The sequence below is a fragment of the Canis lupus genome, chromosome 5, assembly GCF_048164855.1.
Source record: "Canis lupus baileyi chromosome 5, mCanLup2.hap1, whole genome shotgun sequence".
NCBI classification, from domain to species: Eukaryota; Metazoa; Chordata; class Mammalia; order Carnivora; family Canidae; genus Canis; species Canis lupus.
This window is the reverse complement of record NC_132842.1, coordinates 36254550-36272444: the sequence shown is the minus strand read 5'-3', so window position 1 is coordinate 36272444 and position 17895 is coordinate 36254550. Positions and strand designations below refer to the sequence as shown.

At 48.5% G+C, this 17895-nt stretch overlaps 1 protein-coding gene and 1 long non-coding RNA gene across 8 annotated transcripts in view; one reads left to right on the top strand and one right to left on the bottom strand.

Annotated features, from left to right (window-relative positions):
* Window positions 1–17895, top strand: part of LOC140633510 (uncharacterized) — a 52615-nt gene that overhangs the window by 24581 nt on the left and 10139 nt on the right. The gene's annotated exons all lie outside the window — the stretch shown is intronic.
* SLC4A9 (solute carrier family 4 member 9) lies at window positions 3329–17010 on the bottom strand. 6 transcript variants are annotated; one of them, XM_072826131.1, is made up of 22 exons: window positions 16636–17000; window positions 16148–16308; window positions 15753–15866; window positions 15298–15353; window positions 14988–15145; window positions 14641–14728; window positions 14178–14332; window positions 13876–13992; window positions 13531–13705; window positions 13254–13387; window positions 12836–13098; window positions 11890–11948; window positions 11485–11673; window positions 11242–11355; window positions 9902–10063; window positions 9578–9756; window positions 8797–8869; window positions 7105–7173; window positions 6674–6847; window positions 5914–6066; window positions 5373–5473; window positions 3329–4092 (listed from the first exon to the last, which is right to left on the bottom strand). In XM_072826131.1, exons 1-21 carry the CDS (start codon window positions 16851–16853, stop codon window positions 5420–5422), a joined length of 2865 nt encoding a protein of 954 aa, XP_072682232.1. In that variant the 5' UTR covers window positions 16854–17000; the 3' UTR covers window positions 3329–4092; window positions 5373–5419. The 6 variants fall into 6 exon arrangements, 5 of the variants coding, with proteins under 5 accessions (XP_072682232.1, XP_072682234.1, XP_072682233.1 ...); XM_072826133.1 differs by lacking the exon at window positions 11242–11355 and having other exon boundaries at window positions 16636–17002; XM_072826132.1 differs by lacking the exon at window positions 15753–15866 and having other exon boundaries at window positions 16636–16998.

The window sequence follows — 17895 nt, the reverse complement described above, 5'->3', positions numbered from 1 at the left end:
TCTAGGAAGAGATGGTTTGGCTCCTACATTTAGGTTTTTTATGCATTTTGAGTTACTTTTTGCATGTGATATGAGGTAGGGGGTCCAACTTCATTCTTTTCCATGAAGATAGCCAGTTTTCCCAGAACCATTTGTTGAAAAGACTATTCTTCACCATTGAATTATCTTGGCACTCTCATCAAAAAATCAATTGACTATAAGTGCGAATGTGTGCTCCCAGACTGTCAATCCTGTATATATTTTCGTATGCAAGTACCACACTGTCTTGATTATAGTAGCTTTGAAGCAAGTTTTGCAATCAGAGACTGAGTCCTACAACTTGTTCTTCATTTTCAAGATTGTTTTGGCTACTCTAGGTTGGCCCCTACTATTCTTACCCCAAGGGACAAGGCCTCATCCATACTGCCTCTTCCAAGGTGTTCATTATATAGCCTACCATACAGATCCTCATCTTTTCCAGCTTCACCTTGCAATATTCTCTTCACCTTGCAATATTCTCTCTGTCACTCTTCCACTGTAGCCATATGGGCCTTCTCAAACATTCCAAAGTTCTTCCTTGCCTGAGGGCCTTTGCACTGATAGTCTCTTGGCCAAAAATGCTTTCCATCCACCCCCTCTCCCCTATGCCCAAGGCTGACTTCTTGTCATTCAGGTCTCTACTCAAATGTTATCTTCTCAGAGAGGCAATTACTAACCCCTAACCTAGGGTATTCACCCACTAAACCTTCCCTCTTTGTTGCATTATGTTGTATTATTGCCCTTAATCACTGTCTGAAATAGTCTCATGTGTATATCATTTTATTTATTTGTTTGTTTGTTTGTTTATTTATTTATTTATTTATTTATTTATTTATTTATTTTCAGTCTCCCCCTATTACAGTGGAAACTCTAGGAAAGCAGAGTTTTTCTCTTATTTCACATTGAATTCCTACACATAGGAATATAATAGACTACATTGCCTGGTATATAATAGATATTTAATACATATCTATTTATTGAATGAATGAATAAATTGGTCAGTCAAGCCCTGAATAGCCCCTATACTGGGATTCAGCATCAGTAAAAATAGTAAGGAGCAGTGAACTGACCCTCACACAAGGATTACTTTCCTTGTGCTCAATTTCTTCTCTCGTTTTCTACCAGTCAGCTTTTCCTCCCTTCTTTTGTTAAATGTTTTCCCCTAAATCCTCTTCCTAACATCTGCTGACATTAGAGAAGTAGATACAGACACATTCCTGCCTTCCCCAGTCTCTGCTCTGGATCACTCTTAGGAAAAATGACTAAAGATGTCTCTGACCATCGCATATGTGGACAAGTGCATACTCAGGTCCATTTTTGCAAAGACAAAAATCTAGAGTGTTGGGAAGCATGAGGCCCTTGAAGAGGGGGCAAAACACAGAACTGAGAAGATAAGAACCCAGGACCTCAGAGAAAATCAGAACCTCAGACCAACAGCCCAAGAGTTCACATTATGACAATCTTTGATTTTAATACCCACAGAAGTTTGAAAGCCATTGTCCCATAGCTACAGACTGGAGAAGAGAAGATTTACATTACTGATAGGGAGAGATTTTCCCTGGGGCTTGGGAGGCTCTAATAACCCTCTATACAGTCCTAGGTGTTTCATCTAAACATCTTAAAGAATGTTATAGGTATCAATTAACACTTATAGCACCCTAGAATCTGGGCTCTTGGCCTCATTTTACTGACAGAAAACTGAAGCCTGTGAGAACCCAGAAAGGCATGTTTCAGGCTCATACAGCCTGGCCTGAGCAAGTTAAGGGCTAAGTTTGAAGCCAGACCTGACCTCAGTCTTTCCCTCTTGACAGTGGTCCCCAGTTTGGGGACTATAGAGTGCTTAAATTCATGTGTATGTTTACCATGTCTTGGCTAAAGGCAGATAATAATTTATTTGGTCCTTTGTCACTCAGATCCCAGCTTAAAGGTCCCTTACTCAGAGAGGCCCTCCTGAACATCTACATCAAGCAAGAAGACTGGGAGAACCCAGTCCCTGCCCTTTTACCCTGTTTGAGTTTCTTCAGGGCACTTGTCATTATCTCGGATATTCTTAGCTTTTCTTTCTTTCTTTGTTAAAAAGTAAAAAAAAAGTATACTTTTTATACTATACTATAAAAAGTATAGTATAGTATACTATAATACTATATTATAGTATATAAACTATAATCCTTTAGTTTATATACTAAAGGATATACTAAAGTTTATTCTTTAGTATAAACTCCATGAAGTTAAAAACTATCTGACAGGATATTGTTGATATACACTAAGCATTTATTGAATGTTTAAATAAGACTAACTGAAGATGTTTTTAACAACGTGTAGATATGGGACGCCTGGGTGGCTCAGTAGTTGAGCGTCTGCCTTTGGCTCAGGTCGTGATCCTGGGGTCCTGGGATTGAGCCCAGCATCAGGTTCCCCGAGGGGAGCCTGCTTCCCCTTCTGCCTATGTCTCTGCCTCTCTTGTGTCTCTCTTGAATAAATAAATAAAATCTTAAAAAACAAAACAAACAAAACGTAGATGTTGTGGAAACAGGTAAAATATATAATTATCCAAGTTTAAATTATACTTTGGGTATATATTTCTCTCAATAGATACTTAGACTATAATTTTAGGAGCATTCTTTAAAGATTTGTTTATGTATTTGAGGCGGGCAGCACAAGTGGGGATCAGGGAGGGGCAGGGGGAGAAGGAGAGAGAATCTCCACCAAACACCCTGCTGAGCAAGGAGCCTGACCTGGAGCTGTATCTTACAACCCTGAGATTGGAACCTGAGCTGAAATCGAGTTACATGCTTAACCAACTGAGCCATCCAGGGGCTCTTAGGAGCCTTCTTTAAAACATTTTAAAAAGCCACTAGAATTCCCACTTCTGGGGCACCTGCCTGGCTCGATCAGTGGAGCATACAACTCTTGATTTTGGCATCGTGAGTTTGGGTCAAGATCACCTAAAAATAAAATGTAATAAAATAAAAAAGAATTTCCACTTCTTGCATTTTATAGATTAAAATTTCTGAACAACTTTCCTAATTAAAACGAAAATGTTAGATTAAGTATAATCTTTTTTTTTTTTTTTTTTTTAGTTATTTATGATAGTCACACAGAGAGAGAAAGAGAGGCAGAGACACAGGCAGAGGGAGAAGCGGGCTCAATGCACCGGGAGCCTGATGTGGGACTCGATCCCGGGTCTCCAGGATCGCGCCCTGGGCCAAAGGCAGGCGCCAAACCCCTGCGCCACCCAGGGATCCCAGATTAAGTATAATTGTTAACTTTAGAATTCATAGACGAACTGACACACACAAGTGTTCTTTTTTTTACTCTTTAATTTCAGTCCTAGGTATGTGCTCTGAAGAAATTCTTGTACTTGCAGAAAACATTTTATGTACTCTTTTGTATATATGGTACCTTTTTCAGATTATAAGGTTGTTCATTCTGTGCAGATGACAAAAAGAATGAGGTAGATATGGGAAAAATGTTCAATGCATATCGAAGGACAAGCATGTTGTAGAATTTGACAGTATAGTCTCATTTTAATGAAAATATTAATGTATCCCTTGAAATAAATTTGAACAATATACACCAAAATTTGAACACTGAATATCACTGGTACAATTTTCATTTCAAAACTATATATATCTGTAGTGCTTTGCTATTTGGCACTAGTCTCATTTACTTTTGTGGTAAAAAAAAAAAGTAAAGATTATTTTCATATGGATAAAAAACTTTTAAATAGAGGAATAATTTTTCTGGAAGATTTTTTCCCCTTTTGCAAACTGAAAAGAGTTCCCTAAAGACTCCCAATTGTGAAAAAGAGAATTTGTGAGGACGGAAAGTCCTCAAATGGGAAGGGTTTCCGTGTCTTTTTAATGGGGTAGAGAGTGAATGGGGCCTGGTCAGTTCCCCAGGCTTACCAGCAAACCTGCTTATTTTCTACCACTCTCTATCCACTACTCAGGAGGGTAACGGAAATCTTGGCCAGCTGTCCTCTAGGCCTTCCCATCTCCTTCAGGTCAACTGAGAATCTGGCAGTTAAGCGAAAGGCCAACAATATCCCGATTTCTGAGTAACACCTGTGAACTGAGACAAGACATAGTGATGTCAGAACAAGTGCTCAAGGGCACAGTTGGGCAAAGAATAGTGCAAAGAACCATAGGGGATATGGCAAGCCCAGGAGATCTTGTTCTGGGGCAGCTGCTGAATTGCCCTCCAGAATGTTCTGTTGCAAATGGTGGGGCTTCTTGGGCTCTCGAGCTTGGAAAGGCATGGATAGAAGGGGGTTCTTGTGGACCAAAAGAGAATTCAAAAAAAAAAAAAAAAAAAAAGAGAGAATTCAGCTTATCAAGGGGAAAAAATGTCAAGCTTTTGCACATGCTGCACCTCCTGCCTAGAAGATTTCCCTCCATCTTATACTGGCTAGTTTCTATTCATTTTCCAAATTTCAAGTTATGAACCATTTCCTGTTCTCCAACTCCCACCACCCCACTGTCACCACCCTGCAAGAAGGGCTTAGAGGCCTCTCTTCTCCCACAGTTGGTGCTTCCCTTAGCCAACACTATCCTATTCCAGCAACTGCCTGTTGGTCTTTCCCAGTGGAATTTATACTGATGAGATAGGTCAGGGACCATGATTATCTTACCACTGTATCTCTAGTAACTAGATACTCCTTAAGTATAGTACTCATAAAATGTTTTTATAAATGGACGAGGGATGCCTGGGTGGCTCAGCGGTTGAGCGGCTTCCTTTGGCTCAGGGCGAGATCCTGGGATCCGGAATCAAATCCCACATCGGGCTCCTTGCAGGGAACCTGCTTCTCCCTCTGCCTATGTCTCTGCCTCTCTCTCTCTCTTTGTCTCTCATGAATAAATAAATAAATAAATCTTTAAAAAAAAAGATAAATGGATGAATAAAAATGGAAAGAATGGCAAGGTGGGCAAGTGACAGAGAATCCCTCCACTTGTCTGGAGGGTGGTTCTCAGCAGCCCAGGGGAATGGCCTCCAGGGCAAAGGAAAGCAGCAGGGAGCATTATCCTCCCTTCTTCTCCTCCCCACTCCCTACCAGTCTTTAGTCATCATACCCAACCACCCCCCCCACCTGGGTCTCTACATCCATTTTGGTGTGAACTTGAGCTCCCTCTACTGGCCAGGCATTAGTGCCATAGGGAGCCAAGCCCAGGTACTCTCCTTTATTTCTTTCTTCCTCTGGAGATATCTTTCTATTCCCTCCCCTACTTTGGGGTTCATGAGAGACTGGAACATGAAGGGAAAACAGGGGTAGCCAGCACAATGGAGGTTTCCAAGTTTCTGAGCCCCCACCTCCCCACCCTCGACCCCAGGGACACTTCCCCTCACATCCTCACCTCATGCTCAGTTTCCTGAAGTCTCTATTCCCAAACTCCTACTTCAGCTAATTCACAGAGATATTGATTTCTGGAGCCTTTGGCTGATACATCAGCTCTGACTGCAGAAGAAAGATCGCAAGATGAGTTGGGAATAGACAGAGACAGGGCAGAGAGAAAGGGACCCAGAAAATGAAAGGATATGACCCACACTGAGACAGAGACCAGGTTGAAAAAGACCACCAAAAATATAATAATAATAATAATAATAATAATAATAATAATAATAATAATGAAAAGAAAAGAAAAAAGAAAAAGACCACCAGAGCTGTTCCCAGACCTTTCCACCCCCATGGATTTATAAACCGGGCCCCTGCTCTATAAAGAAAGATTTCTGTCACCCCTTCAGTGTACCCATATTGGTGAGGACCTAAAGGCAATGATGGTGTTGATCAGATCTTCAGACTTAATAGAAATATTAAACTGTAGGGCTAACTCCTGGACAAAAGGACTCTCCCCACCCCTGCCCCCTTCTCCTAAGAGGGTCCATCCTGGGGCTTACATGTTCACTATCACCACCAAGTGAATACTTTGGCTCCAGCCCTTTCTCGGGGATGCTCCTTTCCTTCTCTGGCATCAGCTCATCCAGCCAAAGGAGTTCCTGTGGTGAGAAGACCCTCTCCAGTGCCTTTCGGACCCCCACCAGGCCCAGCAACTGCAAGGATAGAAACAAAACCCAGGGTTGTCAGCAATAGCAACTGAAACATGAACAGCAGTGACACTTATTGAGCACTTCCTATGTACCCAGCATTGTGCATTGTTTCACTTAATGCTAATACGTTCCTACAGGGTAGATATAATTGTTCCCATTGTATAGAGAAAGTAACTGAAGCCTTGAGAGTTTAGAAACTTCCCAGAAGTCACACAGCTAGGATGTGGTAGTCAGATTGGTCCTACTAGAAAGCCCAGGGCTCTTAACTTCCTCAGGGAGTAAGAATAGGGCCAGAAACCATCTGTGTTATGGCCTCATTGAGTAACAGAAGTGCCAGTATTGCTTCTCCCAGTTTTCTTTTGGATTTTATATCCCTGTCTGTGGTTGGTCAGACCAAAGAGATTGGAAATGGGATTGAATCAGGTATCCTAGGATTAGCCTATCTGTGGGCAGCTCTCAGCCTTCTTTCTTTGTCCAAAGATTCCCAACCAGGTAGAGCCAGGGCAAGCGAGAAGGGGAGGGTCTTACTCCTGTGGAGGCTTTGCCCACCCTGCCAGACTCAGAGTCTCCCAGGACCCCTGGGACACTACCCAACCCTGCCCCAAGTCACCGTGAGGGGGAAGATGATGGCTGCAGGGGTAGACTTGATTATCCAAAGCAGACCCAGGCAGGCAAGCTGGATGGCTGTGAAGAGGTGGACCCTGCTCAGAGACACATGCCGTAAGAGCAGGAGGTCTGGCTGGTGTTTTGCTGGCATCAATAATAGCTGTACCCTCTTTGTGAACTAGGGGAACAAGAGGAGAAGAAAAGCAGGGTAGTCAGCCTACAGGGTGTCACTATTAGCTATCTAAGCCCAGCATAAGCAGGAGGTCAGAAGGTTCCCTTGGTGCCCCCTCTCCCCATTCAGAGCAGGGCAGCAGAGTCCCTGTGCCCAGGGGAGTCAGGAAAAGAGGATAGGGAAGGACTTGGCAATATAGGCAGGAAGTACCAGCAGGAAATAAGAGGAGGAGTGGGATTGTATGGTGCTTATAATGGGCTCACCTGGGTGCTGCTCATCGCTGCCACACCCATGTACAGGAAGATGCCATAGAGCACAGGCATTGGGATGAACTGTAGAAAGAAGTGGAGAGCTGGCAAAGGAGTTCACTTCTGCTCACTGCCCAGATGCCCCTCACCCTCCACTTAGGCTCCAACCCCAGGCTCCAGCATCTATATCTAAGCCTGCCCAGCTCTTTCTGTTCCTTTCCCACTTTGCATGCCTGATACTGAATCTTCCAGATAGTCAGATGAGGTAAATTCTATAATTGTCTCTATTTTACAAAAAGGGGGATTTTATTTCAGAGAGACTAAGTTAACTTCTCTGCTACTTGGCCTACTTCTCCAGTCTTACGTGTTAGGTTCTTCTCTGCTGTCTCTGTTCCTGCTATATGCCTTCCTATCCTTCCCTCAACATGCCCAAGTTTATTTTCACTTCCTTGCAAGGCCTTTGCTTTGCTATTTCACTCCACCCAAAATGTCCTTCCTTGACTTTCTTCTCACTACTCAGGCTTCTCACTACTCATCTCTTGACACCCTAGAAGGATGTGACCTTTCAATCTGAAGTAGACCCCTTGCACTCTTAATCACCTTATATATTTTTCATTAGAAGTAATCACTGTCTGAAATTATCCTATTTTATTAATTCTTTTTCATCTGTCTCCTCTCACCAGACTCCAAGCAGTGGATGGTCTCTCTCATTTTTTTCAGATTTTATTTATTTATTCATGAGAGAGAGAGAGAGAGAGAGGCAGAGGGAGAAGCAGGCTTCATGCAGAAGCCCAACGTGAGACTCAATCCTGGGACTTGATCCCAAGACTCCAGGATCACGCCCTGGGAGGAAGGCAGGCGCTAAACTGCTGAGCCACCCAGAGATTCCCTCTTTTGATCGTTACTATATCCCCAGTCTTTGGAACGGTGCCTTGCATATGGTTTATGCTCTTCAGTACATCTCTGCTGAACAGGAGTCACCTAGTTAGTAAGCAGCTCATCTGGTCCATCTGGCTCTTTCAACTACTCCACTCTCACTCAGCTCCATGACCTTTCCTTCCCCAAACAACCTCCTCACCGGTGACTCTTGTATGCCATTCTCCATGCTCCTCGATTGCTTTGCTGCCTTGGCTTGTGGAAACTCTGTGATTACCTGTTACTTAATTTTTGTTCATGTGTGTATGTTGCTGATAGAGGCTTGGCCCTATATCTCTTTTCAGTACTCCTGCCCTCACCTTCTCCCAAGTGCCTAGCAGAGCCTTGAGCACGGTAGGTGTCCTATAAACATCTGGTGAGGGAGAAGTGAAGGGGTTTTGCCTCACGGTTTTTCTGGGACATGATGATCACACTCTTAGTCTAAGGTTGGGAGGCTGGAGCAATGATACCATATCACTTGGCCCCTAGGGGATGGTGGTGTGTCCACACCCTGCTCCACTGGGGAGAAAGCCCCCTGAGTAAGCGTTTGAGTTCTCAGATGAGATCCATCTTTTTTAAGCTACTTAACCTCTTCAACCTTCCGCTTCCTCATTTGTGAAGTACAGATGCCTCTCAGGGTTCATGTGAGGATCAAATGAGACTAAGTGGAGAAAACTGAACACAGCGCCTGGTGTGCAGTAAGTATTTAACCAGTGTCAGTTCTCACTTTATTTATTGTTATTATTACTGCCCTGCCCTGCCCTGCCCCTGATGCCAGCCTAACAAAGGTACCTTGAGTACAGGTGCCAGGAAGATGGAAGTTCCTGTAAGGATGAATACCACCAGGCCTGTTAGCCTCTGCTCCCTGTGCAGAGAGGGAAAAGTTAGCCAGGGTCTGGGAGAGCCCCCAAGGTGCTGGACCTGGAGATGTGGACCAGATACCACTATAGGGACCTGCAGGAGGGACGTGGAGGGATCCCCCAATAGTCACCTGGCAGGGAGGGGCCTTAGCATGGTGTGTGAAATTGGGGACAGAAATGGTCAGGGCACTTCAGTTTGGGTGTCCCAGGCCTCCCCATTAACTCAAGCTCATCATTGCTCTTTGTTTTTGTTGTTGTTGTTGTTGTTTGGGTTTTATTTTACACTCCCATAAAAATTTTTATTTCACAGTTTCAAAGTTGATTTCACATACTTTCCACAGATTGTGTTTCTAGTAGTTACAAACTTGTTTTTGTGATGGTAACTCTGTAACTTCAATGAGGTATTCCTACACTGAGCCCAGGGTTTATTAGGTGGCACCTCACCCTTGCTCAGCCCTGGCTGCCTCTTCCTTTACATCCATGAGGCTCCTCTCCAGGGCCCTCCCAATCCCATGGCCGAAGGACAATGGGGGAAGATCTGACACACCCATCTCAGTCCAGAACCCTCTCATTCACCCCACTGCAGTGCTCATGGAGCAGTGAGAGAACCCTCTGGGGCCACCAGCGTAGATTTTAAGCTGTCCAAAGCTTTCTATCCCACCATACCACCTTATGATCACCTCTTACTCTAGCCTCCTGAATTTTGGCCTCACCTGATCCCCAGGAAGCTGCAGGGCTCCCCCAGGGCACAGGTTCTTCTTTCTCTTCGAAGACTGTCCATGTGGGCCAGGGATATGACTGTGGCTGAGACATACCAGGGTAGCCCCAGCACTGATGTGAGGAGCATCAGCAAAGCCACGCAGAAGAGGTCCAGGTGGAAGCCAGCTCCCTTCTGCAGGTAGTGGTGGAGCTTTGAGGGTGAAACTAAACAAGACCTGGGCTCTCTATCCTCTGGAGTGGGAGAGGGAGGACTGCGTCCCATCCTGGAGTTTTTGTCTTTTGGTCTAGGGGCTAGGGTCTTACCTAGCAGGCCTTACCCGCAGTTTATATTCAGCACGGTTGAGGATAACCGCTGTGATCTGCTGGTCCATGAAGATGAGGATAGACAGCAGTAGGGCAGGTAGGGCTGCTGCCACACTCAGCCACCAGGGGTTGGTTCCAAAAGGTGACACCAGCCAGCCACGCCCAGGGAGTGTGGGCTGGAAGAGGGTATTCCATGGACAAGTTAGAAAGGGTCTGCCAAAAGTACCTCACCTGCACACCCCAGAGTTGGCATTCTTCCATAATTTTCCAACCCCTTACCCCCATCCCAAAACCCTAGATGACAGGTAGGAGCAGTATGTGTGCATGCACAGCTGGTTCAAAGCATCCCAGTGTCTTCAAAGTGGGCAGGAGGAGGAGGACCAGCCTGGGGATTGGGCTGGAGCCAGAGGTTCTGGACTTTGGTTCTCAGGGGCCCTCCCTCCTTGTAAGAAGAGGATATGGTGGGTGAGGCCTGCCTACTGGGGCAGAGCCCTCCTCCCTAGGCAACGCCTCCACCAACCAGGGTGGAGTGACTCAGGCTCAAACCTGCCTTGATCTGGGGCAGGGGCAGAGCTGGGTGTGTCTGCGTCTGCTTTGATTACAAGCGTCTATGTGGGGGAGGGGACCCCAGTTACTGTCTCAGATTCTGAGCCCCTGAGGCTACCCCAATTGGAGTTCCTGCTCTCCTGTCCTGAGGAAAGCTGGAAAGGAGGTCTCCAAATGCACAGGCAAAGCCTAGGTGCTAAGTTAGTGCTAAGCCTTGTCCTGTGCACTGTCATGCCCTTGGGAGGGAGCTCTAGCTTTACCAGATCAGAGCTGGCAACTGGGGGTGCAAAAAGAGTGGAGAATAGTGGAGTGGGTAGGGCCAACCTCGGACAATAAGAAGCAACATTTATTAAGGTCTTAGTGTGTACCAGTCCTGCACTGTGATAAAATGCTCTACACTCATCTTCTGTGAAACTCAGGACAATTTATAGCGTAGGAGCCATTGTTCTTTATTATTTCCATTTTATAGATGCATGAATTGAGGCTCATTGATGAGAGATGTGGGTTAACTTGCTTAAGGTCGTACAGCTAGGAAGTGGCAAAACAGGATCTCAAACCCAGGGCTGGCTGAGCAGAATCCATCCTGTTAACCCCTAATTTATAATAATAGCTATCATGTATTCTGTACCACTGTGTCAGCAGCAGTGCCTCATGAATCCTCACAATAACTCTGTGAGGTCATTATTATTACTCTTTCTGTTTTATAAGCGAGGAAATGGAAGCTCAGAGGAAGAGAAGCATGGGATCTACGCATCTTCCTCCTCCAAGGTCCGTGCTCTCCCCTCTGTCCTATACTCCCAGCTCTCACCTTAAACTCACTGGGCACAGTGAGCTTTGGCGTGGCCAGACCCAGGAAGGAATCAAGGCCGCAGCCCAGCAGCATGGCCAGGACTGAGGAGAAGTCACCGAGCACTTTGCGTACCTGGCCATACAGTGGACACTCAAGTCAGATGCAGCCCACCAGCCCCCTCCTTCTTCACACTTTCCCTTTTACACACAGGGCCTGAGGCCAAGAGCCAGTACTTTCCCACAGAAAGAGAGTAACACTCACCACAGAGGGGAAGAAGCGGCTTGTCTTTACATGCTTGAGGGCCGTGGCTAAGAGGAAGGAGGTAAGGAAGAGGAGGAGGGAGAAGAAGGCGATGTCTGGGACTGTATGACAGTTGGGGCCACGAGGGTGGCCTCCCCGCCGGGCACACTCAATTGGGGGCAGCAAGGAGGCATTGACCAGGCCTAGGTCCTATATGGAAAGGGTGGTCAGGGATGGGTTAACATTGACTGACACACACTGAGACAGCAAGGACTCAGAATAAGAAGTCTCCAGCCATAGCACATGTCTGGGCCTCTGTGACCTAGGAGGGTTTCCCTAGCCTATGAGGTGGGAAAAGCCAGGAACCACTGACTTCTTTGGCTTCTAGCCTTTCTTTCCCAGGCCCTCCCAGGAACAGGGCCTCACCATGCTTGAGATGTCATCTCTGTCTTTGGGTTCTGTCCTTGTCCACTGAGACTCATTTCCTGGGAAGCAGAGAACAATTTGGGTATATGCCCCTCTCCTGGGAACCTTTTCCAATCCCTTGGGAGCCTAATCTCATCGGTCCAAGTGAACCAGAGAGTTCTCAGTTCTGACTCATCTGTCTGCTGACTCCAACTGCTTCCAAGTTTGTGCTCCTCAGTACACTGCCTGGTGCCCTCAAATTCCTTACCTATTGGTATCCCTGGTGCCCAGCACAGGACTGGCCAGAGCAGATGCCTAGCCAATGTTTGCTTAATGAATAAGCACACCAATCTCTGGGTTTCTACCAGGACCAGAACTGGTTTTGTTCATGCCCAGCAGAGTCTGGCACTCTTGAGAGGACATTTCTTCCCCATTCCTGCTGCTTCCTTCCACGTGGAGGTATTTGTGCGAGTATAATATGCTGAGCAGCTCTCCCCCTGAGTCAGTCACTCAGACTAGTGGAAAAGCAGCATTTTATTTGATTGGTGAGTTTGAGAGAAGAAGCTGGGCATGCCTCTCCCTGTCCCTTCATCTCCCCCACTCTTGGGAGTAAGCTGCCTGTGCTGTGCATGCAGTTAGTTCTGCTCTTCTGGGGCAAGACATTCCCATTCAGTGCAGCCATGACTGGGTGGGTAAACCTCTCTAGTTTTGGTTTCATTGTTAAGAAGCCCATTCCCCAATATGATATGAGCACATTCTCCGATCAGCATTGTCAGAAATAAAGACAATATTGGGCCTGCTCTCTTACTTCTCAGTTGATTCAAAACCAGAGTGGGGAAGAGTGCTGCTGGCTATTGGGTGAGTATTCAGGATTTTGCTGACACTAATAAGGGGGTCAGCAAGGGGACAACCCTCCCCCTCATGTGTCCTTTTCCATCTCACCAAGCTCCCTGTTTCCCTCACCCACCTCCTGGGTCTGGATACTGGCAAAAGCAGCCGTAGGCAGGGGAGCCAGGGCTCTGGATGGGATAGGCACTGGTCAGGCTCAGCATTTTGCCCACAGCATCATAGATGAAGATGAGGCTGATGAGGGCACAGAAGCCTTCTTCGGTGAAGCGGGTAAAGTAGCGGACCAGCACACTGGCCTCCGTGGCCACCAGTGCTAGGCAAAATGTGGCCACCCAGATGCCCACCCATAGGCGGAAGGGCAGGTAGTCCAGGCTGTAATCTCTGAGGGAGGTGGTGAGAAAGACAGGACTTGGCAGAGCTGTTCTGCTCTCCACTTATCCTCAGTTAGGTGCCCCTGGAGATAGTTTCCACCCTCCCCTCTTGACGCAGCCAGGACCAGGCCGAGAGTGCAGCTAGTGAGGGGTCTGGTGACCTACCTACTGAAGGAGAAAAGCAGGCGCTCAAAGACCAGCACTGGCCCCGTGCTGCTGAGGATGGTGAGGGGCTGGCCAGCCATCAGGCAGAAGGTGGCTCCAGCTGCTGCAGTGCCCAGGAAACTTTCCAGCACGCCCTAGAAGTCGGCAAGGAACCCTGTCAGCACAGAACACTGGGGTCCTCGGCACAGCAACCCAAGCTTCCACGGCAGCCCACCCCCTGTCCCAGGGAAGCATAAAGGGCATGGCTGGCAGTGTCCCCTCACACCTCCCCACTCACCTGAGCACCACTGGTAGCTTCCCCCAGCAGACCCCCAAATGTGATGGCATTAGTGACTGTGGCCAAGTAAATGCAGAGCACAGCTGACAGGCATTGGGGGTGTAGCGCATCCAAGAAGTCGCTAGGGTACCATGAAGCCTTCCGGCGCACATCCTGGAGGAGGCCCCCAAACAGCCTCCCACCCGTGGTTTGTCAGTGATCCAGGTGTCCACACCCCACACCCCTATCCCTGCTACTTCCCCTGGGACTGGGTGAGCCCCTCCACAGGAAGCATAATCTCTGTGCCCTGTGACCCCTCTCCCCTCCCCATACCCTCCCCCTAGCTCTCACCCCAGCTCACCTCACCTGCCTGTCCGCTGTAACTCTGGGCTGGGTGTACGTAGCCAGTGGCCGTGCCTGTCCTCAGCCAGGGCCCCAGGTGGGGCAGGAGGGCCCTTGACCTCCCTAAGTTGTGAGAAGAGCCTGAAGAGAAGGGGAACACAGGTTGCCTGAAGTTCTCCAACCAGAACACGACTGCCCCCTGGTGGCTACTCGTGTCTCTGCCAGCAAGCTATGAATCCAAAGATCAGTTTCTATCCCTTTCCTGGGATTCCCCCTACCCTCCTCAACAGTGGGACTGGACCCAAGGCCTGTGAAAGTCCATATACCTTTTGTGCTGGGAGGGTAGACATTTAGGTGGGGCGATCCGGGTTGTCGGGTCCCACAGACCTGGAGGGAGCACTGTCACCTCCTCTAGGAAGGCATCCAAGGCTGCCAGAAGGTCGTGAAGGTTGCTGGCCCGACGAACTGTCCACTGGAATTGCTAGCGGTAGGAGCACATGGGGGAAGGAAATGCAGATCTGGATCTTTACATACATTTTCACAGTCTCAAAGCTAGACACGAGTCAGGTAGGCAGAGAAGTCATTCAAGCATTCATGAATGCATACATGCAGTGAGTATCTATTGGGTGCCTACTCTGTGCCAGCACTGTGCTAGATAAGGGGGCTCCAACCTCATGCTTACAGACACAAAGCCACGCTCTGCCTCATTGCTGTATTCAGTCACACATCTAGAGTCCACACATGCACACTCATGTGCACGTGCACACACACACACCCTGCCCAGCTCACCGAGTCACTGAGGAGGACAGCCATTGCCCGGCCTATCTCGTGGTAGCCCTTTCCCACTGTGGAGGGACCAAGGAGGAGGCAGAAAAATCTGAGGAAGGAACCAGGCCCCACAAAAATCAGAGGCTACTATCCCCTAAGGCAGCCCTGATCTCCAACCTCCCTACCAGCCCCCATATGTACACTCATGTGCACACCTGCTTTGCAGCTCTGACCACTACCCTTCCCCAGACCCCCAAGCATGTTCCTACACTCACCCTCAAAAGAACTAGACCAGAGACCTCCCAATCCCCTCCCCAGTAAAGAGCCTTCTTCTGGTCTCCAGGACCCCCAACTCTCAGCAGCCTCACCTGCTGGGAAGGGGAACCTCCATGAGGGGTCCCAGCACCACTGGGTCCCGCAGTCGCACAAAGGCTCCCAGGGGCTGCACCAGGAAGCCCAGCTCTCCTGCCAGCACAGCTGCTGCTTCAGCTCCTGGAGGCAGCTTCTGTCTCAGAGGGTTTTGACGCTGGAGAGGGGTTTGAGGAGATACAAAGGATGAGAGGTTATTTAAGGAGGTGGATGTTGGCAAGATACTGATTGATACTGAGGCCATTGGAGGGTGAACCTCTGTTAATCCCCGACTCCTCTCCCAGGCTTGTCCAAGGAAGGGCCACAAACCTGTTCCTTCAGCAGGGCTTCCTCATTGTAAGAAGCCTCTCTTGGATGAGCAGATCCTTCAAAACAGGATTAGGCAGTGACTAAGAACATGGGCTTTAGGGGTAGATCCACAAGGGCTCCCTGACCAGCTTTACCTCTGACAAATTGGAGCTTCCCCTCTCTGAGCCTCAGTTTTCTTATCACTAAAATGGGGCTATTGTGGTACTACCTCACAGGATGGTTGTGAAGATTAAATGAGATACTACATGTAAAGCTCCTGGCACACTGCCTACCAGAACATCCCTTCCCAGAACTCTGGCCCCTCCATCATTCCTCCTCACCGTGACCTCCACTTCTTACCATGAGGCCTGGATGGAGGTATGAGCCAAGGCTAGGCTGGTCTTGGCCCAGGGAGGGGGCGGGGGGACACTCTCACCCAGGGCTTTTGGTCCTGGGCCCAGGGATGGGCCTCTCACCCTGGCAGGGCCTGGTGCCTGTGGGCTGGATGAGGTGCTGGGGTCTCTGCAGCAGCAAGGCCTGCAGTTGCCCTCTCAGCTCTGGGCTCAGCGACTCTACTCTGGTCACCTGTTCTGAAGAACAGAGGTGGGGCTCCAACCCTTTCCTGAGAGCTCCCTGCCCCAAACTCTTCCCCTTTCCCCTGCCCAGGTCCCTTTCCCTTCTGGGGGTCTCAGGGAACTTGCTCCTCCACTCTATTCTTCCATCTCTCCCCTCCTGCCCCATGGTGACAGGGAAGGATAATCCCTGGGGGGTGGGGGTGGGGTGAGCTCTGGAAAGTTCTAAGATTTTGGAGGGAAGTCCTGGGGAAATGGCATGACTGCCCAGGCCCTCCCTGCCAAGGCTCCCAGCATACCCACGAGCTCCAGGAAGCTCTGAGCTGGACAGTCCAGCAGCACAAGGCCCTCGGCCAATAGGCTGTGGAGCTTCTGAAGGCTGGACAGTGCCAGGGTGGGCACGTGAGGGACACTCCACCGGCCCGCACCCACCTCCACCTTCTCCTCAAACAGCACCCACCTGCGGTGAAGAGGAGTAAACTATGTTATTGAGGTCATCCTTCCCAGGTCTAGGAGTGGGGACACAGTAGAGCCAAGGAAGCTAGGGCAATGGGGGAGTCCTGGGCCCAGTGGTGCAAAGTATGCCCCTTCCTGGGCATTCACCCCTCGACTGGGGGGCTTGGGGAACTCAGAAGTAAAGTACATAGAAAGCTGAGCATCATGGATAGTGAGGGCCTGAATTGGAGAACGCAGAGAGGAATTCCTGATTGCCTCATACACAAGCATGGAAGAGTCCCCAGCTGGGGAAAGGGAAAGACCACATAAAAAGGCTCTGGGTCCCACTCACCTGCCTGTCTCTCTCCACTCCAGTGCCTGGGGCCAGCCCAGAAGCTCATTCAGCTGGATGAAAAGCAGCGGGTCCTTGGATACCCCCAGGTCCCCTCTCTTGGTGTTCAAGGGGCCATCAGGGCTGGGGCCAGAGCCAGGGCTACTGTCCAACTCTCCTGTGGGCACATTTTTACAAGCACTGGAGACTTCAAACTCCTCCTGGCCTGGTAGCTTCATCTTGGGGAGGCTTGTACAGAGACTCTGGGGACTGGTACAGTTTTGAGTTCAGGGGCCTTCCGCTGGCTGCATTTATAATGCACTACCCCATGCAGCACAACACAGAGCAAGGCCTGCTGACTCCAGAGCCAACCAGGTCATTCCCTTTTCTGCTTGCTTTCTCCAGCCCTTGCTGCCTGAGAGTGTTTGTAAGGCTAACCTGATCTTTCCCAGGCTCTCCAGAAATGCCCAACCTGGGGCAGAAATGTTGTGTGTTTTTTCTGTGGGATCAGGTCTGACCCCACTGTGTTTTGTGTAAATTAATGGGAGTAAGTCACTAACGTGGGTCTGAGGACTAAGACCCTCAGATAATCCTGCCCCCTACTCTGTATCAAATACAAACACCAACCCTCTAGGACTGTTTGGGGTGTCACCATCACACCCTAAGGTACTCGTTTGGATAAACAGAGACCTGATAAGTAACTGGGTCTGCGGAAGCCAGACTACATAGTAAGGGGAGACAACAGGCCTAGTCTCAGCCCGTTTAACGGGCTAAGGAGGCATGCCAAGGAGAACACAGTGCCTGAGGCTTAAATTCCTTTTGTCAGACTACACCTGGAAACTTTCCATTTAGCTCCTGCCCCTGGGTTCTGTCCTTCTAACTCGGCCTGGCATTGAGGGTAGAGGAGTCCATGAGAGTGTGTATGTGAAGGAGGTCCTACAGCCAAAAGAGCAAAGGAGAATGTGGTCTATTAGCAAGTCCTGTTGGCTCTACTTTCAAAGTAAACCCAGTATCCAACCACATCTTCCGGCTTCCCACACTTCTACCCAGTTCCAAGCCACCATCCTGCCTCACCTGAATTATTTCAATAGCTTTTTAATCTCTTGCAATAATCTTCCTGCTTCCACTCTTCCTTGCCCCAAATTCTTAATCTACACAGCAGCCTCAGGGATCCTTTTAAAAGGTAATCAAGCTGCATTACTCTTCTCAAAACTCACCCAATATATTCCCATTACTCTTAGAAGAAAAATCAAACTCTGTCATGACCTACAAGATCTACAA

Bases quoted from the DNA above. Each gene is read 5' to 3' on its own strand.
- SLC4A9 (XM_072826131.1), bottom strand. From the start codon at position 16,853: ATGAAGCTACCAGGCCAGGAGGAGTTTGAAGTCTCCAGTGCTTGTAAA. The intron at 15,146-15,297 runs GTTTGTGGCCCT...ACCCCTCTCCAG, and splicing joins AAGCCCTGCTGAAGGAACAG to CGTCAAAACCCTCTGAGACA. The intron at 11,674-11,889 runs GTGAGGCCCTGT...CTTTCCATATAG, and splicing joins GAGATGACATCTCAAGCATG to GACCTAGGCCTGGTCAATGC.